Here is a 27293-nt window from a genome sequence, read left to right as displayed (position 1 = left end):
ACCATAGCACAACACACTGTGCAATGTAAGACATGAGCAAATTATTAAAATTATCCAAATGAAACATTTGAGTACTAATTACATTATCCTCCTGAGACCCCCTCTTGACTGCTGTGTGCATTTTCTGTTTCCCTTTTTGATTTGTAACTAGTAGCACCTAATAAACAAGCAAAAAAAAATTTTTTCCCTAAAAATGTATGTCCACATATATGGACAGTGAGACTAAGTTGTGAAATTTTAAATAAAGCTAAGCTATAGAAAGTCAGATTTTTTTCATCAAATTGTTTATGTTTCCAGGAGTGTTAGTTATTCATGTTTTTAAGACGATACAGACATTACAGCTGATTTTCTGTAAAGCTGAATAAATAATTCTTATTCAAAGTATTGTCAAGCATCATCCAATCACTGCCAACCATGTTAAAATAAAATGTTGCATTATAACATTCTGAATCTATGTACTGATTACCACTGTCCCATATCTGGCAAACATTTTGAGTGGTCCAAACATCATCTGCAGCCTGAAACTGAACTTTTGACCAGATGTCAGGAGTGAATGCACTTAGATGCATAGGAAAGTTATAGGATGCTCCCTTGCTCTCTTGCTCCATATTTAGAGAATGACTTAACCTCCAGTGTGCTGTCTGTCTTCACTGATCTCAGAACAGTTTGAATTGCACCTTATTTTCATCCTAACTCCATATAAAGCCTCTGAAAGCAACATTTTTCAGCTTTTGGATGAACCCATTTATTCTCAATGTGAAAATGCTCAGTATATATAGGAATGCATTTAATGAAGTTCCTAAACGTAAGTTCGGGATGAGCGAGCCCATCTAATCTTTCAATTAACAGCCAGAGTATATAAGCAGCTGCTTACTTCTCTTTGGTCTCAGCTGTTTCCAGCATTTGGCCCCGCCCACCAGGTCAGATCCATGCGATGTCCTATTACTCTGAGTGAAGCATTCGTCGTCCTCATCAGATAAGCTATTTTATCAAAATCATTAAGTTATTCAATGAAAGCTGCCGCAGCAGCTCGCTATTTGCATACACCGTGATAATGGCGGCTGCCACTTTAACTGTGGTTTTCTAAGGAGTGAATGTCCACAAGTGAATAATGATTGCAAGTCCATTTTCTCCTGCATTTCTGTTTGCAGTGCAGAGCTAAAGCTCTTTTATTTCTCAGATAATTTTATGCTGTAGTTCACATTGGAAGCCCTCTTTGCAGCCCTCATTATTTTTAGATAATTGTATGCTGTTGGTCACATTATTGTTTCTAAATGTCACTAATATTCATTTTCTCTTCTCTCTAGACTTATGTCCCTGAAACGTCGACCACATGCTTTACCCTCAAATAAGCATTAGCAGAAGTTTTCCATCTACCGGCGCAAGTGCAGCCCACTCTCCAGTGGCCATGGATCTAACTAGTCACAGATTATTTCTTATTCACAGGGGTGTGAAATGTTTCCCTAGTATAAGTTTCACCTAAATATGACCATTTTGTCTTTTCTACAGCAACGCCTGAATTGTGGCTTCCGCAGGGGTTTCACCAATATTACTTCAATCAGGTCCCTGCAAGAGTCCATTTGCAGGTTTACCTATTGCTTTCTTTACCTAGGTGTCTTTCCAAGACTTCACCATTACCTACCGAGGAGCCAAAGATGGCAAGCATTTTAGTTGTTAAGAAAGCACAACTGTGGTGCCCCTGCCATTGGCTCAAAACATCCCTAAGCAGCACAAATGTGCTGTCCAGATGCCACAACTACGGCATCTTTCGGACCATGCGACACTCCCATGACACCACAAAGCAGCGCAAATGTGCTGTACAGGTGCCGCAACTGCAACGTCTTTCGGACCATGCGACAAACTCCCACGACATAAATATATACCCATCGCAAACGGCAATTCGGCAAGGTTCTTTACTCTGCGCCACCCATCATTCGAGTGGGCTCTCGCGTTCGGACCTAGTGTGAGCCTATGCAATTTGGCCACAGGTTCTCCTGTTTGAATCGCAGTGCGGGCCCTCACGTTTGAATGCTATGCAGGCTTTCCCATCGAATTGCAATGTGGGCTCTCCCGTTCAAATGCAGTGTGAGCCTCAGTGCACTGTTGCAGGCTCTCCCATTTGAATCGCAGTATGGGCCCTCCTGTTCGATCACAATGCAGGCTCTCCCGTTCGAATTGCAGTGTGGGCTCTCCCATTCGAATGCAGTGTGAAATTTCATGTCATTCACTTCGTGGGCTCTCCCGTCCAAAACGCAGTATGAGTTCTCCCGTTCGAGTGCAGTGGTGGTGCAGTAAACTTAAGAGCCTTTAGCATTTCCCGTTAGCCTTCGCATTGGCATTTCTTTCGCTCATGGTTACAATGAGCCCAACACATAATAAATAGAGCCTGATACACTTGGTACCACCGCGGCACTGCTCCATTTGATACTGTGCCACAGTGCCTGACCACGCTCGATACTGCCGCAGCAGCTCCTGCCTATGCTTGATATCACCACAGCAGTACTCCTTTTGCTTTCGATACTGCCGAATTAGTGCCCTGACATGACAAACATAATAAAGTTACGTATTCATAACTAACTTTTTCTTCCCTTACAGGTGTGTATAAAGTTATGTATTCCTAACCAAACATTTGCTTCCCCTACAGGCGCGTACAAACTTTTTGCTTGCCTTATAGGTACGTATACAGAGTTATTTTTATTTCTCTCCACAGGCGCTTTCAACGTCTAAGATCCATACTTTTATAGCAGTACATCTACAGCGATGGAAACACAGCAGCACTCCCGTAGGAGCGCCTTCACTATGCCCCCCTTTTTACTATTCCATCTCCTCTACTCCACTGCCACAGCACTGCCTTAACTCTGCTCCCGCAGGAGGCCCACTTTACTCTACTGCCGCAGCAGTGTTTTAACATGCTTCCGCTAAATCCCTTTGTCTTTGCTTCACAGCAGCTGTAACGAGCATTACAACTGTAGTCACCATCTCCTCCTGTTCATTTCAAGCACCATATTTCCCTGTCTCTGGGTAGACCTTTGAACGAGGCTACCGTCGTAAGCGAGTTGATCTGACAGTATACCTGTCCTTTAATCTAAACCTTCCTCCTGGATCGGGCCCTTACGTGAGGCTGCCTCCGTAAGCTGGCCGATTAGGTCAATATATCAATGGTACAGCCCCCTATAGCTGCATAAATGTCCTTCGTCTAAACCTTCCACCCGGATCGGGCCCTTACGTAAGGCTGCCTCCGTAAGCTGGCAGATTAGATGTAATATATCTATGGTACAGCCCCCTATAGCTGCATAAATGTCCTTCGTCTACACCTTTCACCCAGAGTTGGCCCTTACATGAAGCTGCCTCCATAAGCTGGCTGACTAGATGCAATATATCAATGGTACAGCCCCCTATAGCTGCATAAATGTCCTTCATCTAAACCTTCCTTCCGGATCGGGCCCTTACGTGAGGCTGCCTCCGTAAGATGGCTAATTAGATGCAATATATCAATGGTACAGCCCCCTATAGCTGCATAAATGTCCTTCATCTAAAACTTCCACCCAGAGCAGGCCCTTGTGTGAGGCTGCCTCCGCAAGCCGGCTGCTTCAATGCAGTTTACCAAAATCGAGCACTTCTGTTAGCCTATGATTTGGTGTTTCTTTCACCCATTTTGGGGGGGGGAGGGGGGTTAAACATCGCACATAATAAACGGTTCTACTACAGCATACACGTCTAAGGATACAATCATCTATAAAGCATTTACAATTTATCCATGTGCTCACTGTCCTTTATTGTAAGCATCTTTTTGGGGGGTAAATTTAGATCTTGAGTTGAAGCTGCTTCCTCGAGCCCCTCCACCGTGGACAGCAAGCCAAATAAGTTTAATCAAAAGATTATATGGGCAAACGAACTCGTGTTAGTTAGAGTTGAAATTTATTTAAAATACCTAACATGTTTTTTCTACTTTTGAGGAAATGCGGTACGAGTTTCCACATATGTGGACATCATGTTTATCAGAGCGCTGACGTGCAAAAAATTAACAATTTTTTTTAATGTGGCACATCAAACAAAACTAGAGACTCTCCTCTTTACAACAAACAGGTTTCAATGAAAAAAATTTCGAGATTTCTTACCAGAGGAACTTTTGTTGGCGCTGCCTCCGTATAAGCGCTTCAAGAAAATCGATGGCATGTTGTTGTGTCACGTGACTCGGTGCAGCAGAAGTTAACCCTTTAAATGACAGTCTAGAGTCTTGTGAACAGTATTCAGTTGGTTTTTATTCATTTAAATTAAGTTTTGCATATAGAAAATATGCAAAATACAACATCCACGTATGTGGCCGCAGGGTCGCACAAGGTTATACTCCTATCCCTAACTCTAACCCTTACAGTACCAAAACGTTCTTTTATCTACTTCTTTGCAAATGCCGTATCTCGCTAGCCCAAGATTTGGTGGGGGAAAACAATTATGACTAAAATGCCGATTTGCCATGAGATCATGTTGCAGAGGGGCTTTGTGGAATTTTTGCAGACTTTACACAGAGGACAAGATCTGCATTAGGGTTGTGTTGAGCCCATTATGGGCTTTAAGGACATTGCTCTGCCTGCAGGCACTTTTAGGTGCCTGCGACATCCAATTACTCCGCTTGAAGCATTCAACCTCCTCATCAGATAAGCCATTTTATCACAATCATTATGTTATTCAACGGAAGCTGCCGCAGCAGGCATTGTAATATGGCGGCTGCCACTTTAACGCAGTAGGTGGTTTTGGCATCGAGGCTGCCTCCGCAAGACCGGCCACTGCTTCACCGTATACCAGTGCTACCATTTCATATGGTCATGCTCAGTTCCTTTCATCGTAACTGTCCCCATTCAATCCCATGTGCCTGATTGTTTTATTCCCGTTCTAGCACACAGGTGGTTCCTCTTTATTTAATTGCAGCGCTCCAGCTGTTTCCCCTCTCACTCTCTCGCAACTTCTGAGAAAACGCCTCACACCCTGGAGCTTGAGGAGCCCAGTGTGAAAGCTGGAGGAGCTGAACATGTAATGCTAGCTGAAGCCTGGGCTCTGATTCTCCAGGGATCGAGCAAAGTAATTTGGGCCACAGCTTCTCCTGTTCGAATGCAGTATGAGCTCTCCCATTCGAGTGCAGTGGTGGTGCAGTAATCTTAAGAGCCTTTTAGCATTTCCCATTAACCTTCACATTGACATTTCCTTCATCCATGGTTGAAACGAGCCAAACACATAATAAGGCGTGCATAAATGTAATAAAACCATGTGTACCCTACATGATACTGCAGCTGCAGTGCCTCACCAGATTAAGTGCCGTAGCGCCCGCCCACGCTCGATACTGCCGCAGCATCACCCAGACACTCTCCAGTGCAGTTCCCCACGATCTAGCACTTCTGTCAGCCTCCGATTTGGCATTTCCTTCACCCAATTTGAGGGGTTATATATATATTGCGCTTAATAATGGTTCTACTACAGCATATAATCCATTTCACCATTCATTTAATTCCTAAACCAATTCAAAGGCATTTAACCAGATACCACCAAAGGCTAAGTGGCATCCTTTTTTCCATAAATCAATATTCATCAAGTCTGCCCCAGCAATCAATAACCCCAAAATTTCTCTGTTCATTAAACGCTCAGGCACCAGATTGCCTCCAATCATGGCAAAGAAGTCAAAATCCTCGGGCTCTGGAGACATTAAAAGACACTTACGTGTTCAGGATGAAAGCTCCAACAGGCCTACAGACCGGGGGCTCGTTTTGGATGGCGCGGCAGGAGAGGAGATCCAGCGTCAGTTGTCCAACATGTCGGTGATGTTGATGAAGGTTCTTGCTGACTTGCAGGATCTCACTGGAATACGTTGATCAATTACGGCAATGGAAATAAAATTCTCTGAGATAGTTACAAGAGTGACTGATGTTGAGAGACGAATCGATTTTCTGGAATCTTCGGAGAGGGAATTAAACGCTAATCCGCCCGCGACCAAAGTTGATTTGGAACATCTCCTTGAGAAGCTTGAAGATCTTGAGAATAGAAGCCGTAGGAATAATGTTAGAATTGTTGGAATTCCTGAGCATGAGGAGGGCAGAGATACGGTGAAATTCCTAGACGAGCTTTTCCCGAGTCTGCTCGACATAACAGGCCACAAGCTGGAAATCGAGCAAGCTCACAGTGTCCCAGCTCACAGATCTGCTGAGGGAGACAGGCCCCGATCGATTCTGGCCAAATTTCTGAGGTCATCCAATAAAGATCTCGTGTTGCGCCAGGCGAGGAGCAAAGGGAAGCTTTCTTGGAAGAACCATAATATTTTCTTGTTCCCGGACTTTGTGAGTTCGACAAGAGAGAAACGCGATCGGTTCAAGGAATGTAAGAAACTCTTGCATCGGCGAAAGATCTCGTTTGCTCTGATGTTTCTGGCCAAACTGAGAACAGAAACAAAGGTCTGTCGCGAAGTATTTACATGTCCCAATTAGGCAATGTCTTTTATTGAATCAATAAGCGAGTAAACTGCGTTGGCTCCGCCGAGCGGCTGGAGCTTGTTTTGTGAATAACATTTTTTCTTAAAGAAACTTTTGCATTGACGGAAGATTACTTTTTGCATTGAAATTCCCGGCCAGTTTGAGAGTGGACACTACGGATGACTGCAAAATATCTACATGCTCACACAAAGGATGTCTTTTATAAAGTTGATGGATTGTGTAAGTCATGGAATATATGTTTATGCGGCCTCCGAGTGAACTGACTCCACCATCCGGGGAACCGGGACGCCGGTTTTGTTTCTTTTTGTGTTGGTTCCGCCTAGCGGCTGGAGCTTGTTCTGTTGAATAACACTCCTTTGGAACAGCTGTGGCTTAATCTGTTCGTTCTTTGTGCTTATTCCTCCTGCTGGCTGTGGTTTGTTTTGTTGAGTATTTTTACAGGACATTGGAATGATTACATCATCCACTGAACTCATAACAGCTGGCTCACTGAACATTTGTTTGTTTGTCTGAGGAATCTGAACGGTTTTATATCAGCTGGAATTTGTTTTGTGGAAGATCACACATTTGAGACAGTTCTGTGAATGAAACTACACGTCCTTTGTGTTTATTCTTCCTATTTGCTGGGGTTTATTTTACAAAGTATTTTTTGTTATGTAATTTTGCCTCACAAATTTTGTTAATTTTGATCCCTTAATAAAAAGGTTTTCGAATGATGTGTACAGGTGGGCTTCATTACACTTATCGATGATTGGGAAGGTTAATGTAATTAAAATGAATTGTATTCCAAAATTCAACTACCTGTTACAATCTCTCCCAATAGATGTCCCCCTCTCTTATTTCAAGCAATTTGATTGCATAGCAAAGTCCTTCATTTGGAATGGTAAGCGTGCCAGGTTAAATTTCAATAAGTTACATAGGCCGATTGACAAAGGTGGGTTAGGCCTACCCAAGACTTTATTATTATGCATTCGGTCTCAGACATTTGGCTCATTGGTTGCTTCCACCTGAGAGAGCCCCTCCCTGGTTTTATATCGAAAAGGAAGCTCTTGCCCCTATCTCGCCTCTGCATAGCCTTTCGTTCAAATTAATCGGAGAAGTTAAGTAACACCCCGTTATTTTGCATTTACACTCGATATGGACAAAAGTGTCCAGAGTGTTTAATTCGGATATTTATTTAAACGTAGCCTCGAGCATATGGCAGAACCCTAAACTATGCATTAATAAGTCCCCTTTCTGTTGGTCAGATTGGATTGTGAGGGGGGTTAATACACTCGGTGACCTATATGAGAGTGGAGTATTGAGACCTTTTGAAAATTTGGTTCAAAATTTTGGGATTCCCAGATCTCAATTTTATAAGTATTTACAGCTGCGGCACCTACACTGCACTGTTTTTGGGAGTGGCACGCACCCCCCTAGTTCGGCAGATACTCTGGGAGTGGTGGTTACTGCTTTTGGAAAAGGTCATGAGGCATCAGTGTATTACTCCCTGCTAATTCAGAGTCTGGGGGACAGAGCTTTAAATTCCCTCAAAAGATTATGGGAGGAAGATTTAAATTTGCTTTTGGAGGAGGGAGTGTGGGCTAGGATTCTTGAAAACATCAAGTCTGCATCTAGAGATGCAAGGGTGCGCCTTATGCAATTTAAGATTCTACATAGATTTTATTGGACCCCTTCTAAATTGTATAGACTTGGTCTTAAGGACACACCCACCTGCTGGCGAGCCATTTATAAGATGGAGACACTGCCCATGTTTTTTGGGGGTGTCGTAAGATACAGGAGTTCTGGTTGAGGGTCCAGAATTTTATGGCCGATGTATTGGGTACTCGGATCTCCTTTTGCCCCAGGCTCTGTATTTTGGGTGACGGGGCGGTCACTGATGTAGGAGATAAGTACATGAAGAATTGGATCCTGGCCGGTGTTATGGTGGGCAGACAGGTTATCCTTAGAGGATGGAAGTCAGCTGGAGCCCCCTCGTTTTGTGAGTGGTGCGAGGAGATGGGCAGGGTGGCAGCTTGGGAAATGTTGTCATATAGAAGGCTAGGCAACATGGATATGTTCATAAGGAGGTGGGGCAGCTATTTGGCCTTTTTGGAGGGCTCTCGGGGAGAAACAGTGGAGGGAGACGTGTTGTTTTAAATGTGTATGTTGCAGCCTTTTTGTTTTTGCACAAATACTTTTTTTAAATGTATTTCTAAATATTTTCTTCTATTTTGTTGTTTGTTTGTGTGTCTTTGCCAATTGTATTTGACCACTGGGGTATCTGTTTGTGTTGGTTGGTGGGGTGGGGTGGTTAATGTTCGGGAGGAAGGGTTGTAAATAATATAATATGATTCCAAATATTCTGTTTTTATATATATATATATATATATATATATATATATATATATATATATATATATATATATATATTGTTTTTTTTTATATGGTATATGGAATCAATAAAACTTTTAATATCAAAAAAACAATATGCCTAACCACCTTCCACCTTGGTTACCATTCAGTAAACACAGCTTGCACACTCGACGCTATGTTTATCCTAGCCTTTTTCAGCTTTCTGCGTTGCTCAGAAACCACTGTCAATACACAATTCGATCCCAACATTCATCCCACCTTCTCAGATCAAAAGCACCTCAAATCAGTCCTCCTCCAATCTGGCATCCCGGCCAAATTTTATTCCAGTCATTCATTCCGTATCGGCGCAGCAACCACAGCTGCCCAAAAAGGTTTATCAGAACAACAAATTCAATCTCTTGGTTGTTGGTCCTCAGATGCATATCACAGCTACATCAGATGTAATCGCTTCCACATCAGGAAAGCTCACCAATCACTAATCAGCTAAACTCTTATCAGTACCACCTGTTTCTATCACTCATGTCAGCACCTGCCACTGTCTCGCTACATCCTACATGCACACATGCGTACGTGTACAAGTACATATGTGTATGTATTTCTTTGCGCGGGTGTGCGTGCAGATACGTCCATGCTTGTGTGTGTGTGCATGTGCGTTTATGCGTATGCATGTACAGGTGCATCTCAATAAATTAGAATGTCGTGGAAAAGTTCATTTATTTCAGTAATTCAACTCAAATTGTGAAACTCGTGTATTAAATAAATTCATTGCACACAGACTGAAGTAGTTTAAGTCTTTGGTTATTTTAATTGTGATGATTTTGGCTCACATTTAACAAAAACCCACCAATTCACTATCTCAAAAAATTAGAATATGGTGACATGCCAATCAGCTAATCAACTCAAAACACCTGTAAAGGTTTCCTGAGCCTTCAAAATGGTCTCTCAGTTTGGTTCACTAGGCTACACAATCATGGGGTAGACTGCTGATCTGACAGTTGTCCAGAAGACAATCATTGACACCCTTCACAAGGAGGGTAAGCCACAAACATTCATTGCCAAAGAAGCTGGCTGTTCACAGAGTGCTGTATCCAAGCATGTTAACAGAAAGTTGAGTGGAAGGAAAAAGTGTGGAAGAAAAAGATGCACAACCAACCGAGAGAACCGCAGCCTTATGAGGATTGTCAAGCAAAATCGATTCAAGAATTTGGGTGAACTTCACAAGGAATGGACTGAGGCTGGGGTCAAGGCATCAAGAGCCACCACACACAGACGTGTCAAGGAATTTGGCTACAGTTGTCGTATTCCTCTTGTTAAGCCACTCCTGAACCACAGACAACGTCAGAGGTGTCTTACCTGGGCTGAGGAGAAGAAGAACTGGACTGTTGCCCAGTGGTCCAAAGTCCTCTTTTCAGATGAGAGCAAGTTTTGTATTTCATTTGGAAACCAAGGTCCTAGAGTCTGGAGGAAGGGTGGAGAAGCTCATAGCCCAAGTTGCTTGAAGTCCAGTGTTAAGTTTCCACAGTCTGTGATGATTTGGGGTGCAATGTCATCTGCTGGTGTTGGTCCATTGTGTTTTTTGAAAACCAAAGTCACTGCACCCGTTTACCAAGTAATTTTGGAGCACTTCATGCTTCCTTCTGCTGACCAGCTTTTTAAAGATGCTGATTTCATTTTCCAGCAGGATTTGGCACCTGCCCACACTGCCAAAAGCACCAAAAGTTGGTTAAATGACCATGGTGTTGGTGTGCTTGACTGGCCAGCAAACTCACCAGACCTGAACCCCATAGAGAATCTATGGGGTATTGTCAAGAGGAAAATGAGAAACAAGAGACCAAAAAATGCAGATGAGCTGAAGGCCACTGTCAAAGAAACCTGGGCTTCCATACCACCTCAGCAGTGCCACAAACTGATCACCACCATGCCACGCCGAATTGAGGCAGTAATTAAAGCAAAAGGAGCCCCTACCAAGTATTGAGTACATATACAGTAAATGAACATAGTTTCCAGAAGGCCAACAATTCACTAAAAATGTTTTTTTTTATTGGTCTTATGATGTATTCTAATTTTTTGAGATAGTGAATTGGTGGGTTTTTGTTAAATGTGAGCCAAAATCATCACAATTAAAATAACCAAAGACTTAAACTACTTCAGTCTGCGTGCATTGAATTTATTTAATACACGAGTTTCACAATTTGAGTTGAATTACTGAAATAAATGAACTTTTCCATGACATTCTAATTTATTGAGATGCACCTGTATATATACACTGGCACTAAAGGTTTGGAATAATGTACAGATTTTGCTCTTATGGAAAGAAATTGGAACTTTTATTCACCAAAGTGGCATTCAACTGACCACAATGTATAGTCAGGACATTAATAATGTGAAAAATTACTCTTACAATTTGAAAAAAAAAAAAAAAAACTACTTCAAATAGTTCTCATTAAAAAATCCACCACATGCAGCAATGACAGCTTTGCAGATCCATGGCATTCTAGCTGTCAGTTTGTCCAGATACTCAGGTGACATTTCACCCCATTCCTCCTGTAGCACTCAGCCGTAGATGTGGCTGTCTTGTCGGGCACTTCTCACGCACCTTACAGTCTAGGTGATCCCACAAAAGCTCAATGGGGCTAAGATCCATAACACTCTTTTCCAATTATCTGTTGTCCAAGATAATTCTTGTTTCTTTGCCCACTCGAACCTTTTCTTTTTTATTTTCTGTTTCAAAAGTGTCCTTTTCTTTGCAATTCTTCCCATAAGGCCTGCACACCTGAGTCTTCTCTTAAATGTTGTACATGAAACTGGTGTTGAGCGGGTATAATTCAATGAAGCTGTCAGCTGAGGACATGTGAGGCATCTATTTCTCAAACTAGAGACTCTGATGTGCTTATCCTCTTGTTTAGTTGTATCTGGGCCTTTCACATCTCTTTCTGTCCTTGTTAGAGCCAGTTGTCCTTTGTCTTTGAAGACTGTAGTGTACACCTTTGTATGAAATCTTCAGTTTTTTGGCAATTTCAAGCATTGTATAGCCTTCATTCCCCAAAACAATGATTGCCTGACGAGTTTCTAGAGAAAGCTGTTTCTTTTTTGCCATTTTTGACCTAAATATTGAACATAAGACATGTCAGTCTATTGCATACTGTGGCAACTCAAAAACAAACACAAAGACAATGTAAAGCATCATTTAACGAACCAAATAGCTTTCAGCAGTGTTTGATATAATGGCAAGTGATTTTCTTGTACCAATTTAGTAATTTAGCATGATTACTCAAGGATAAGGTGTTGGAGTGATGGCTGCTGGAAATGCGGCCTGTCTAGACTTGATCAAAAATGACTTTTTTCAAATAGTGATGGTGCTGTTTTTTCCATCAGTAATGTTCTGACTGTACTTTGTGATCAGTTGAATGACACTTTGGTGAATTAAAGTAACAATTTCCTTCCAAAACAGCAAAATCTGTACATTATTCCAAACTTTTGGCTGCCAGTGTATATTTAAACCAGCGTCCTCCCATTCGAATCGCAGTAAGAGCCCTCCTATTCGAATGCGGCATTGAGCCCACCCAAATACACACAAATAGCAGGCTCCCCCTTTCGAAGTGTTGAGTGGGCTTTTCCGTTCAGATGCAGAATGGACCCGTGTTCGGATGCATGCTGGGCTTACCCGTTTGAATGCCGCAAGCTAAACCACTCTCTCTTTAGAGCAGTTTCTCGTTCGAATCACAATGTGAGCCCTCCCTTTCGAACGCAGCATGAGCCAACCCTCGTTTTCACCTTTCCCGTTTGATTGCATGCTGGGCTTACCCGTTCGAATGCTGCGAGCTAAACCACTCTTTCTTTAGAGCAGTCTCCCGTTCGAATCGCAGTGTGAGCCCTCCCTTTCGAACGCAGCATGAGCCAACTCTTGTTCTCACCTTCCCCATTTGATTGCATGTTGGGCTTAAACTAAACTACTCTCTCTTTAGAGCAGTCTCCTGTTCCAATCGCTGTATGAGCCCTCCCTGTTGAACACAGTGCAAGCCAATTCTCATTCTCACCTCCTCCATTCGATTGCTTGCTTGGCTTACCCGTTCGAATGCCGCAAGCTAAACCACTCTCTCTGTAGAGCAGTCTCCCATTCAAATCGTAGTGTCAGCCCTCTCTTTCAAACGCAGCATGAGCCAACTCTCGTTCTCACCTTCCCCATACGAATGCATGCTGGGCTTACCCATTCGAATGCCGTGAGCTAAACCATTCTCTCTGTAGAGCAGTCTCCCATTCAAATCATAGTGTGAGCCCTCCCTTTCAAACACAGCATGAGCCAACTCTCGTTCTCACCTTCCCTGTGCGAATGCATGCTGGGCTTACCCATTCGAATGCCGTGAGCTAAACCATTCTCTCTGTAGAGCAGTCTCCTGTTTGAATCGCAGCGTGAGCCCTCTCTTTCGAACGCAGCGCGAGCCAACTCTCATTTTCAGCTTCCCCGTTCGAATGCCGTGAGCCAATCCACTTCTATGACGAGTGGTGGTCTCCCGTTTGAATCGCAGTGTAGCCCCTCTCGACCAGCCATCGTACAAGAACGCACCTTCAAACAAATGCATAAAGTGCTCCCTCTATATAGATTTTTTGGGTGGAAGAACACATTTTCAGAAGAATCCGCTAAGCCAATTTACCATAAAGAATTGTTGCCAGCTTGCTGTCCTAAATATTTCCTGCCATTGTCATGGTACTGATTTTCCACCTTAACGCCTTTTATGGGGGTAATCAGGACTCGAGTCGAGTCTCGAGCTCCGAGCCCTCCAGTATAGGGACAGCAAGCCAAATAAGTTTACCTCTTCTATACAAGATTACATTAACATACGAACTACTGAAATGGAGTTAATTAATAGAGGTTTGGGAGGAGCATGTCAATTTTAATCTCCACTGGTTCTCTAGATTCATCATTTATCTACATAAGTAAAGTCCGGGGGGGTAATCAGGACTCGAGTCGAGTCTCGAGCTCCGAGCCCTCCAGTATACAGACAGCAAGCCAAATAAATTTACCTCTTCTATACAAAATTACATTAACATACGAACTACTGAACTTTCATTGGTTGAAATATCAGATAGTCCTGCGCCAATCTCAAATAAATGGTTGAATCGAATTAAATTGCAGTTGTCTTTGCATCTCTGTATATTAAACTGGGATAGGAACAAGTAAAATAAAAAAATTACACACCTAAAAATTACAACCATAGTTTGTCTGTAATGGATTTTCTTAGCCACTCTCCCATGGGGTGAAATTTGTCTCCACTTCTATATGCACTCCAGTCTAAATGCATACAAGTCTGTTTAAACCGATAAGCACTCCAGTTGCTTTGGCTCGTTGAGACATGCTGTAATGGTCTTTGTCTCCCAGATCGATCCTTGTGTACCCAATGTATCCATTACAAGTGCAGTAGTCCACAAACAAAACAATCCCATACCTGACCTTTTCAGTCAATGCACAGAGACATTAATTTCAACTCAGCTAATATGGCATATTCATCCACAGGACAACATCGGACACCACCAAAGGGAGTGGCGAACAGAAGTGGGAAATGAGAGGTTATTGATTGTGGCTTTGTGTTGGCTTTTTATTAATGGGTGAGTGAGTAAGGCCAGTGATTGTGGAAAGGGTGGGCAGAAACAATATATCAATGATCCTCCAAGGCTTTCATCAAACATTTTAATCAAAACTATTCTGGTAACATAAAGGAAAAAGGCAGTGAGTGTTAAGCGAGGTAATCTAAATCTTAAAAGACCCACTGCCATTCCCACAGCTACAGTACATTCAACCTGTTAGCTGACCAAGGCCTTGCCTACCAGTCTGACAAGAGGTACATTAAAGGGATCATATCATATATTTGTATCATTTTTATTTCTTCCTGTGACCCACTTATAACGTTAAACGTATAATGCCAAAATGACCATATCCACCCTCCCTCTGACCCTCAGAATAATGAGTTTAAAAAAAAAACAGGCTGTTTTTTTGCATGTTGCAGGTTTGCTGTTGGGTTGGCTCCAATATAGTTGGCTCTGCCCCTTAAATAACAGTCTCTTTGCAATGCCTGCATTACATTGTGACAGCATTACAAAACAATCTATGCTGAAATGTACCACACAAACTGTTAAAGCTGAACTGATATGATCAACAATCTTGTTAAATCAAATATATTTCAGCCACTTTTTCCAAAAGTTGGGGCCCTTTGGAATATGCAAAGCACAGATGCTAGCTACATCCAGCCAGATTGATGAACTTTTCCATTTTACTCTTATCATTAGATCTTCTGATATTTAGGAACTAAAGTATCTTTCCTGGTTCCTCACTGTGACTGGGCGAGTCAAGTTTCTGAATACCGAATAGGCGTTGTTGACCTTGGTGATCATGTGCTCATCCAATTTGATAAAAATGTGAATATTGACGAAAGTTCTGCTGCAGAAATTGGTCTTTCTTAACTGAAATTCTAACCACTTCCCCTATTGGCCATAGCAGGATGTGGTAGTGCTGTCGAGGTGAAATGTCAATAGGGTGACACCAAAAACTAGTTGTATTTTTCGTTGTAAATGACCAAAACCCCAACCCTAAACCTAATCGTCAGTAGAATAAAAATTTAATTTCAGAGCAAAAATGCAGCCTCCAAATCACACTCTGGGATTCCATCTAAATATTTAGCATTTTTTTAAGTGTATTTCTAAAAATTCAACTAAAGATAATATGAATTGTTGTGTGTTTCCATCCACAATGTAATGTGCGTTATCTTGAGGGAGCCCATCTCATCATGATGGAGCAGCTGAATGACCTCCTTGCTCCGTGGAGAGTTTTATTTGCATGATTGGAACAATTGTACATCGTTTTATTAAATGCTGTCGAGAGACACCGCAGAATAAATGTAATATCTGATATAACGAGGGCTGAAATGTGCTGTGATGTCCACACGCCGCTAGCCTCCACATATCTGGGAGCACCAGCACTCAGAACTGTTCTGTGGGATTGTGAGGACCCACTTTAACAGCCAGCTGTGGGTTAAACACTTCCGAATGTTAAAGGCTATGTTCGAAGAATTGTGCCAAGGTCTGACCTTTTGCTGGGCCCCTGGGCGTCACTTTGTTTTAAAAAGTGGTGAGGAAAGTTTGGGGGGCAGGGGGTGACATCACAAAGTGGCAAAACTCATGAATATTAATTAGGTTATGTGCAGATAATGTCAAATAAACTTTCTTGGGGTTGTTATAGATGACCAAAACAAACCCTGAAGTATTTCACAAAATTATTCTAACACTGTCTGTACTGGGATTTTATTTGTCAATGGATAAATAAATGGATTAGTAAGCTTTTTTTCAGAATGACTGATCTGGTGTCATGATAAAGTTTTTGCCTATAGTACAAGGACTTCCGGGTTCTAATCCACCCTCATATAACTTTTTAATTTATTAAACAAAGATTGCATCTGTACATCAGTATGCACGAGAGAACATTGCACCCAATGTCACTGATAACAGCCGCAACAAGCACTCATTATAATATTCAAAATAACAAACTCCAGCGCTGGATTGCCACTTATTATAACACACATGAATGTTGAGAATTTATTTGCATGCCAAGCATTTCCATTCAGGATTTCTAATGCATACTTTCAAAATGCGCATTAAAAATAGTTGGCTGGAAACCCAGCTACTGTTTATGAAGGAGCAATTTCTTCCTGGTTTCCATGGGACCAGAAACTTAGCAACACATTATCAGTAGCACCACAAGGAAAGGTGAACTTGTTTGAATTGATGCAAAAATGTCTGACTGCTTGTCAGTAATGTGGCAAATGGGGTCGATTTCAGAGTACATGAACACTTGCAAGCAACATGACGATTTCACATGTGATCATGTTGATTCATAACTGATGTGAAAAAAGCTGTGAAAGTTTAGAATGAGCTATTTTTTTTCTAGCATAATTTCAATAGAGGGTCTTTTTTGATAGTGGATATATTTGTCCTGAAAGTTACAGTTCTCATAGCACATCAAATTCTGTTAAAGACAATTAGATTTCTTATGATATTAACCCATTAAATGATTAACTGTATAAAGTTTCCAAGTGAAAAGTATCACAAAACTGACATAAATGGATCTACTATCTTGAAACCTCTGAAAAAACTATGAAAACATCAGCGTCTGGTGTGGGGCAGATTACTTTGGTTAACAATGGCTTTGACAGCTTGTTTGGTTTGACAGCAGCCTTTATATTCCCTGTGAGATTAGCTGTAGAGGGACCAACAACTTGATAGCCCCTCAGAGGCTTACTATAGACTGAGTATGTAATCAACCTCAGAGTGCCTACAGCTCCAAGTACAGGCATGACTCTTTGCTCTCTAAATTTCAGGTACTCTGCAAAAATGTGCCAGAGCCATACGTAAAAGGAATACTGAGCATGTCTGTTGTTTTTAATCCTCAAACCCCTCTGTGGCTCGGTAAGAGATGATAGGAAGGAAGAAGCAGATCAAGTGGGGGAAATTTTTTCACTGACACTTGTTTCCATAGCTTGCTCTCTTCTCATCCATAATTGATGATCATAAAGTGATTTCTTGCTGCCTTCTCCCTAATGCCCCCCCTCCCTTTCAGAACAATGAAGGAAAGATAGATGGACAAAGCAAAAAAGAGAAAGGGAAATTCACAAAGACAGACAGTGACAGAAAGATTCCTTTTATCACGTATGCACTCAAAAACAAAAGGATTTTTAGTTGTCAAACTGCAGAGGAAACATTTACAAGAATCATCTCAGTTTTTATTTCGCTTTCTCGCTCTCTTAAGTGAAATATAAGGCATGAAGAACAAGTGAAAGCTTCTCTGCTGCACTGTAAGTTTTATGGGAAATAGTGTTAGTTCCCACTCTCTCTCTCACTCTTTTTCTTTGCTCGCAAGCGAGGATGTTCTGCTGGAAGTAGACGTCACGGAGGCACTGCAGGTCTAATTTGACTCATCTCTGTTAGAACAGCCAGCAATCAGGCACCCCATCCCGCTTCTCTCACTCCTGTTGCCCCATGGGACACATCCATCTACACACTGACTCAACACAGCAACAGTCCAAAATGTTTACATCAACCTTTCAAATGGAGCTCAGGAAGGTTGTGATTCAGGGCAATGAGAGCAACCTAACAGAGCACATACACATAAACAGAGCATGATAGAATATATGATTAATCTGCAATGATGATCAGTTGCTCCTTGTTCTGTTACACAGTAATTTGTAACTTTAACAAATAACCTACACTGAAAATGTTAAGCTAAAAATGTGCCTCATGTGGTAACTTTTAAATTAACTGGTTAAAAATATTAACAGCCAAAAATATTAACATTAGCCAGCAAACCTGAATACATTAGGTTACACCAACAAAACTAATTTTAAGGGTTGGATCAGGTAGAAATAGCTTGTTGTTATAGGAATATAATCGACAACATTTGTGGCATAATGTTGATTACCACAAAAATTTATTTTCTTAAAGAAAAGCAAAAATTGAGTTACAGTGATGCACATTACAATGGAAGTGGATGGGGCCAATTTTTGGAGGGTATAAAGGCAGAAATGTGAAGCTTATAATTTTATAAAAGCACTTACATTAACTCTTCTGTTAAAACTCATGTATTATTTGAGCTGTAAAGTTGCTTAAATCGTCATTTTAGAGTTTTAGGGTTTATTGACATTATGTCGTCATGGCAACGAAGTTGTAAAATTGGCTATAACTTTACATAGAAAAGGTTAGTAAGCGATTTTAACACACTAAAATCATGTTATCATGCATATTGTCATCAGAGCTGTAGCCTAGCGGGCTGTGCTCATGACATGTGGCGCTGATGCATTGCAGGTGACCCGAGTTTGAGTCCCAGCATGTGAGGTCCTTTCCCGATCCCATTCCCACTCTTCTCCCTCTAATTTCCTGTCACCTCTCTACTTTCCCTATCCCATTAAAAAGAAAAAACATGCATACTGTTAATGTCTTGTGGCTATACTTTTGAAATAATTAGTATTTGAATGTTTATGGATTGGCCCCATTCACTTCTATTGTAAGTACCTCACTGTAACCCAGATTTTTGCGTTTTTTAAAGAAAAGGAGGGGGAAGTCAACACTGTGCCACAAATGCTGTCGACTGAACTTAATTTGTATTGAACCCGGAATATTCTTTTAAGGTAACAAATGCAGGTTACCACTTTTTACAGTAGACATATTCATGAAGCCTTACACTGCCGAGTAGCTCAAGGCTTTGAAGTCTTTGCAAGAGCTAAATGCTAAACACTGAAAGTTGAATCTTACCCTCCCCATGTTCATTGTATCACAAGCTGTCATTTCAAAGCAGCTGCTCTTTTATGAGGTGGAGAGACTTCCAATTAAATGCACAAATGTTTGTGTTGTTTTTTTCCACATAGGGTTTAATAATTTGTCAATCCAGACTACATAATTTTAGTCCTTCTAAATAATCAAGCCCAAAAAATTAAGACAGTAATTATCTAAAAATCACTTGACACTACTATTCAGAGAGACATCAAAGATATGGATTTGGTTTTAGAGGGACAATTTTCTTTTTACCTAGCTCATCTCTTCTAAAAAATGGATCATAAAAAAAAATATTTTGTATTATTTAAAATAGCTTAAATAAGTCACCATAACCATTTCCTGTGCACTCTTACTGTCTTCCCCATGTCCTCATAATATATACGTATATGATATATTTAAATTTGTACCATATAACCTCATTTAGCATGTGACACAGTTCCTCTGGGCTGCACTGGAATCTAAGAGGGCCAGCCTGACACTCATAGTAAATAGGAGACCTGGTTTTTTTTATTCCCACACGGATAAAATGGAGAATGGTAGTCTGACTGCAGTCAAAACCCTAAATGGCACGGAAATATGGCTGAAATGAGGACTTTCTTGTTTAAGAGAGAAAGGTGTATCTAATCCTAGATTATACTCCAAATACAGAGGACATTGGGTTAGCCACAAAAGAAACAAATAGGTAGGATGCCAAATTAATTAAAACAGTATAAAATTGTCTCAAATCTTAGTAGACACTCAGGAGGTCAAAAAGGATTATTTTCTAATACACTTAAAATCTTTAAGGCTACGGGGACCCTTTTCTTCTTCATTATTATTATTTTAAAGCATCCCAGGTGGATGCTAATAACATAAATATATATAAATAAATAAACATTTCCAACATTCTTTTGAATGTCCATGTACTAAAATAAAATATTTGATGCCATAAGTGTACCTTCATTTACTATTACTATTATTTTGAATGGCCATGGAAAATGAAGCAATGTGATAACAATTTTACCTGGTTAATTTACCTGATGAACTTTCACCTTTTGCTGACCCTTTATGCTTCGCAGAGCTAATGTATGCTTCTAAGGGTACGTTTACACGACAACGATGTACTAAAAATGGAAAAGTTTTTCCTTTGCGTTTTTGAAAAATTTTGCGTACAGATGACACCGTTGTCAAAACAATCCCCATTCACATGGATCCGCAAAAACAACTAAAAACGCTGTATTATGCATGCAAGGCCAGTAATTGGCAATGTCACTTTGTAAAGAAACACTACGTGTCTGCACACATAAGCATTCTTCATGCCACATCTATGGCAAGTGCTACAGGAAGTGTGAGGTGAAATGTCTCCTGAGTATCTCACAAACTGACAGCTAGAATGCCAAGGATCTGCAAAGCTGTCATTGCTGCACGTGGAGGATTTTTTTAATGAACTCTTTGAAGCAGTGAATATAACAATGAAGATGGGGAAAGCATCGAGCAATTTTGTCTGGACGGATAATGAGGTTGCTTTATTACTACAATTACTTTGCTGGAGAATAAACTCAAAATCTTGAGCAGCACAAACACAGTCCTGTAAGTCCGCTATTGTAGTTTTGAATGTCTCGCTTGTTGTTTTGAAGTACTCGCGCATGCCTATAGACTGAACATGTAATCGCGTGCGCATGATGTCATCGTTTTCACAAATTCGCGTTTATGTATGTTAACACGGAGATGATAACGGCATCGTTTTCAAAAACGTGCACTTTGAAACCCGTTTTGAAAAGTTTGCGTTTTCAGGCCCCAAAACGCCGTTGTCGTGTAAACGAACAGCCAAAACGCAATAAAAGTTTTCTGTTTTTAGTTGAAAACGTTGTCATGTAAACAGTCCCTAAATCACTTGCACCTTTATTAGCAACTGACACATAAGTGCCAGCTTTACATGTCATACATTCTGCTTCCAACGGATCTCGACCTGGACAAAAGCATTGGAATTTTTTGTATAAATTTGCACTTTCGTTTGGGCATTGTTTACCGCTAACATATGAGGTTTTTTAAGGTTAATACTCTATCGGGTTTTAAATAAACAAAACCTACCTCCTAAATCTCGAACATAAACTTAACCGACAGTGTCGTAAAAAGCAGATGTGACATGAAAAATGCAATTGCTGAAGCAACCATGTAATTTTGTGGTGCTTCTATGTCACTTACAGCTCACATGTTTACTCATGTGCCATTCAACACTTGTATCCCACTCCTTTGCATTGCAAGTGCAACACTATCAGTTGAACTACTGCGCAATTTGATTGTTTTTGAACAAGCTTCTAAATGTAGTTGGTTGTGTAATGCAAACATTAAAATGTATCACCTTACAAGTTATGCGCTATAGTGAAACTGTTTAGATGTCATAAGGTAGCATTCTGTGAGGAACAGGGCGAAAAGTAAATGTTCATGAACTGATAATCTGCCCTTTTACTCAAGATTCGTGTGAAAGGAAATAAAATTAATTGTTGTTGTAGCCTTTAGTGTTCATCATTTAGCAAGTATGTATAGTAACGTGTTTCTATGAGACTAGGTTAGCGTAAAGTTGTTATTTTTATAATAAATTCTTTAAGGGCATGTCCTCTGACCAGAATGCCTTATTTTGTATAAATTAAAGCATTCTATTTAGAGTTTATCCACTTAGAGAGGACAGTAGTTCCAGAGGTCAAACTACCAAAGCAGATACTTTGTGCATATAAACAGACTTAAAATTTAATATGACTCCCATTTTCTATAAAAATGAAACCTGCCCAGAGAGCATCCGGATTTAACAGCGAGGCGGAAATTTGAACTATATTAAAAAATATATATATGTAGGGCAATTTTTGAAAAACAATAAGTGAAGTCTTCCATCACCATTACTTCCAACAAAAAGTATGGAGGGACCAGTGCAAAGGACCAGTGCAAATATATGATGAATATCTGACTCTCAGATTCCTTTTGCTTATAAACAAGCACATAAACAACTGGCATTCACTCCCTAACTCACTCTTTCTCTCTGCACTCTCTTACTTGAGCAAGCAAACACCACACAGTAAGCCAAACTCAGGGTGAGAGGACAGTCAGAGCTGAAGAAGCCTCTGCTGAAGGAATGCAGGATTATGTTCCTCAGAAAATAAACAAATGCTGAAAGGAGGGCTGCCTTCCTAGTCTGAAACACTCATTCCTCACACCACAAACCTGATTTCCTTTATCTTCAGTTTGAAGGAATAAAAAGAACTACAATAACAAAATTTTCATAAAGAATTACCCTTCAACACAGGATTCACCTGTAATGTCTTCTGCTAAACAGATCCTTATTTCACATAAACAACATTCACTGCAATCTCTGAAGAAAAAAAAAACATTCATTGGTGTTATGCTCTTTGGAGTATACCACCAATGAAGTATATTCATTGGAGTCTAAGAATATAAGGGAAATGATTAACACTGACTGTGAAGTGATTTGACTCATATTCACAACAGTTATGATAGTGATGGGTTTTGTTTCTCCTGCTCTCATTAAGAGCACTGTAGCATAGAACATATTTCCTGACTTCACACAGTGAAGTGTGAGGTAAACAAGGAATGAGAAGGAAAAGTTCAATAAATATGTCTGAGGCTGTCTGGGTCTTACACAAATAGCAGATCTTTAAAGCAAAAGCAAAAACATAAGTGATAGGAATGGAATATTGGCTCAGTTTTAAGGAAGTGGTTATTTTCTATTTGTGTCTTTAAGCATAGCTTGCTCATAGTGCTGTGTATACAGAGATATGTGCTGTAGACCTACAGAGTAACTGCTTTGGCTAAATTCTTAATACTTTGTTGCCAATAGATAATACAGAGCATAAACAAGTTGGTTTTATGATTTAATGAAAATGAATGGTTGCAGTTGTAGAGAAAAATATTATGAAGTGAGCTGCCTGTGGGTTTGTCAGCTCAATTTATGTGCAATTAGTGCAGTCCAAGTTTCTCAAACTTTCCACATGTGTCAAGTGTGGAAAATGTAATAAAATCAATGAATAATCACTGCACAGGCACATGGACCCAACAGGAACAGCTAAATCTGCTAAAGTTGGGCAGTCATTGTATTTCTTCAACTTTTAGGCAATTTTATGTCCCAGGGTGTTGATTTTTATAGAACAGATTTCTAATTTCTTATATTTGCTATCAGGGACTAAAAACGAAATGTTTTTCATTTCAGTTTGCTCTGAGCAAAAACAGTATTTTTTCGCTCTGGTTTGGAAGTTCTGCTGCTTCCTTTCCATATGGTAACCGGTTAGAACAAAATAAAAGAATGGTTAATAATGTTCTTTTTGAAATGACAGTACTCTGAGCTAAGTGTGGGTGAAATACCAGTTGTGGGGTTGTCAGATCTAGCAAGAAAAACATGCAATGTGGTCTGGAAAAACAAGCACAAAATAAGTGAAAATAAGCCATTAATTTTTCTGATGTGGGGATGTCATCTGTATCGAAATCTTCACAAGCATACAGTTAATTCAAGTATAATTTTCATTACAGATCTGCTTCTCAGTCAAAACCCAGCAGCATCAAATCTGTACTGATGCATCATATCTAACAATAATTCAGTGAAGACTTAAAAACAAATGAGAAATGTACTTTTTACCTCTAATAATGATTTCCTTGTGTCTGGATTAACCATGCATGTATATTCATACATAGTTGTTAAAAAGGTCTTCATCCACAGAATGTGACATACACAATGGGCAATTAAATAAAGAAATGTGTGATGCAGCAGCTTCCTTCAGGACCACAGCACGTATTTCGGGTAACATGAAATGGTGTAGTTCCAAAAATTGACTGTGAAAAACCCTTTGGTTTCATGAAAATCTTATTGGAATGAAATTAATCGGTTATAATCGGTTACCAGCATTTAAAAATAACATTTTCACTCTGGAACAACTGAAAATCACTTTGTTCTGGTTTCTGCAAACTGTTACATTCTGCAAAAAATGTGTTCGTTTTCGGTTTTCGTTCCTTGAACCGCTTTCAGTCCTTGTTTGCTATATGAAGGTCACATTAAAACTGAACTGGAAGCTTTTTACAATGCCTTTATAATCAGTTTTTTGGAACTTTTCAAATGTCCTTTATGTACAGATTGTATTGTTTTACCTTCAATATTAAACAATGAAAATCCATAAAATATGTATTATTACATGTTTAAAACTATGATGATATAAACAAAGTTTGAAATAAACATAAAAGAATTTCAATATTTATTGTAGGAAAATTATTTAAAAGATACAACTGTCCCCTAGTTGTGACCTTTGGTTTCATGAAAGGTAAACAATTTTGCCCCAAATTATTATTATTTTTCCCCAAAGTTAGTGTACGTCTACTTGTTGTTTACCAAGTCAACAAAAGTCCCCGTGAAGAGAATGCTTGAGATAAAAATTGAGACGTTGATGTTTGGAGAAAACAAAGAAAAATCATGGTAATTATCACTATGAGCACAATATTTTTACTGGGCATAATTTCCAATCAAGTTGTATGCCTAATGTTGCCAAATTATGTACAAATTGTGAAAATATTATTTAATTGTGTGTGTGTGTGTGTGTGTGTGTGTATGTGTGTCTATAGGATAAATAAATGTTAGCTATTAAATTAGCCTTAGCAAGACAACGGCATGCTCCATTTTATATATATATATATATATATATATATATATATATATATATATATATATATATATATTTAATTAAAAAAGATACAAATGTAATTTCCATCACCATCATTTCAAGTGGTGGAAATGATACTGTGGTGGTAAGAATTTAATACATCTCAGGAAAAAAAAATTAACCAAAATGACATAAACTCTACTGGACTGATATTGTTAGCAGACAGATTAAATACACTACTGAGAGTGTGGAAAATGCTAAACTTTAAAGGAACCGTATTTAAAACTCCCTAACATGTAAATGCCCCCGAGAGAAAAACTGTTCAACTAGGTTTATTCTCTTGAGTTAAATATAAACTATGCACATGTATTGACGTTGCTGTGCTCAGTATTAATAGAAGTGTAAAATGAGGTCGTCAATCATTGACGCACATGAGCACAGCGCCCCGATCACTTTGATCACGTATGGTTTACATTTTCGATTACATTTTTGACATGTAAGATAATTTTTTTCAGGGAGGCTATAAAAGTGTTATACAACAGCACGGTTACTACAGCAACAACCGACCCGACGATGAAATCGCAGCAACATCATTTTAATCCATGAAATGAGAGAAAAAAGCAACGGACACACTTACGAAGAAATGGCATTTCTGTATTTTTGAGTAGCAAAATATTCAAATGAGGTTCATGCTTAAAGATCACGTGGTTGAAAAGTGTCGTCGACGTGCTTTACGATGCATTTACTAATTGTATAAAGCTTTTAGATGGAGTGAAGCTTTAGGAAAAGATGAAGCCATCAACTTCAGAGTCCAAACGGGATAACAGCGTCTCCGCCTCGTTCATTTCTATCTTACATAGCCTACAAATTATTCAAAGTGTAAAGATGCGCAGAGCCGAATCTTTTTACTTTATACAGCGAAACGCTCGATATGACATAAGAACAAGTTACATGCGATGCTTATTTCGTGTCTTACCTGGATATAGACGGGTCTCTTCAGCCAGATCCACGGTGTCAGACCCCGTGCCATGATTGAACCACCACATTTCACAACACTAACCTACCACAAATACACCATTAGTGCAAAATGACGGCCATTTACAAGATGTAAAACACATTAAATACAATAAAATGAAAGCGACTGATGTCCTTTAACAAGCCAAGGTCTTTCTCGCCATGGAGAGAGAGAGAGAGAGAGAGAGAGAGAGAGAGAGAGAGTGAGAGAGAGAGAGAGAGAGATGAAGAGTATGAGCACCTCACACGAGATAAGCAACATCTGCGCTCGCTCACATCCACTGGATGATCTCTCGAGACCAGCACGAGCGACCAGCCGAGTCAAGCTCACATATTAACACAATCAGTTGGAAGTCTGACGAAGTTTGTGCACATTTTATAGTTCTTCTTTCTAATCGCTGGTTTTCTCCACAAAAAGGATGAAATCAAGTGTGTTGATTAATCCTAAATATTTCACAATGCATAAACAGGAGTTGAAATAAATACAAGAAGAGAATTTGCACTGGATGTTCACTCTAAGAAACTGATATTAAAAATATGAAAATTAATCAAAGTACTTGCATAGTCACCATAGGTTAAAGGTATATTTGTTGTAAAACCATAGTTACTACATTTATTTATTTATTTATTGTGTGTGTGTGTGTGTGTGTGTGTGTGGAAGAATTATGGCAGACCTATTTGTTTTGGAAACCAACAGCCATAATAGCCAAAACACATTTTGGGGCCGTTCACACCGAACGCGTATTTTGCGTCGGTTCGCGCTGTTTTTCAATTGTTTTCTTATGAACAGCAAGTAGAAAATATTTCTTCATGGGGTTTGCACTAAAATGTTTATACACTCTATTTAGAAAGCAAAATTAAACACATGAAAATGGGAAATAGTTTGTTCATAGTGGCTGTTGCATGGTAGCATTTTAATAAAACCATAGTAACCACAATTAAAATAATGGTTGGCTTATTAGATTCTATACAACAACTATGGTATAGGCCTATGTGATGGAAAGTAGCCAAAACACATTAAAGGAATATTCTGGGTTCGATACAAGTTAAGCTCAATCGAAAGCGTTTGTGGCATAATACTGATTACCACAAAAATGTATTTTGACTCGTCTCTCCTTTTCTTTTTGTTATTAACAATTTTATTGATTCCAAAAATAAAACATACAAACACAACATAAAAAATGGAATCAATTATTAACATTATACACCCCCCCCCCCCCCACACACACATTCAAACAAAATCAATAAAACACATACCCAACTAAACTACAAATCCCTCTCCACAGCAATTCCCTGACAACCATCCAAAAAAGCCAAATAACCACCCCCCCCACCACCACTTCTTGACAAACAAATCCCATTTCCCCAGTCTTCTAAAAAACATCTCCTTAAACGCCGCCACCTCGCCCATCTCCCCGCACCATTCCCTAAACGAGGGTGCCCCAGCCGACTCGTCCCTCCTTTTCTTTAAAAAAGGCAAAAATCTGGATTACAGTGAGGC

At 39.8% G+C, this 27293-nt stretch overlaps 1 protein-coding gene across 2 annotated transcripts in view; it reads right to left on the bottom strand.

Annotated features, from left to right (window-relative positions):
- Window positions 1-26153, bottom strand: part of LOC127446359 (divergent protein kinase domain 1A-like) — a 59343-nt gene extending 33190 nt beyond the window's left edge. The window contains exons 1-2 of one of the 2 annotated variants that reach the window (XM_051707246.1): window positions 26034-26153; window positions 25755-25838 (exon numbers count right to left, since the gene is read on the bottom strand). In XM_051707246.1, the coding sequence (XP_051563206.1) occupies window positions 25755-25838; window positions 26034-26054 (105 nt within the window). In that variant the 5' untranslated portion in view covers window positions 26055-26153. The remainder of the gene's footprint in view (window positions 1-25754; window positions 25839-26033) is intronic. The other variant, XM_051707247.1, reaches the window with a different exon arrangement.
- Window positions 26154-27293: the final 1140 nt, after the last annotated feature.

Source organism: Myxocyprinus asiaticus, chromosome 9 (genome assembly GCF_019703515.2).
Source record: "Myxocyprinus asiaticus isolate MX2 ecotype Aquarium Trade chromosome 9, UBuf_Myxa_2, whole genome shotgun sequence".
NCBI lineage: Eukaryota > Metazoa > Chordata > Actinopteri > Cypriniformes > Catostomidae > Myxocyprinus > Myxocyprinus asiaticus.
The sequence above is the reverse complement of the archived record's forward strand: the minus strand, read 5'-3'. Positions and strand labels throughout refer to the sequence as shown.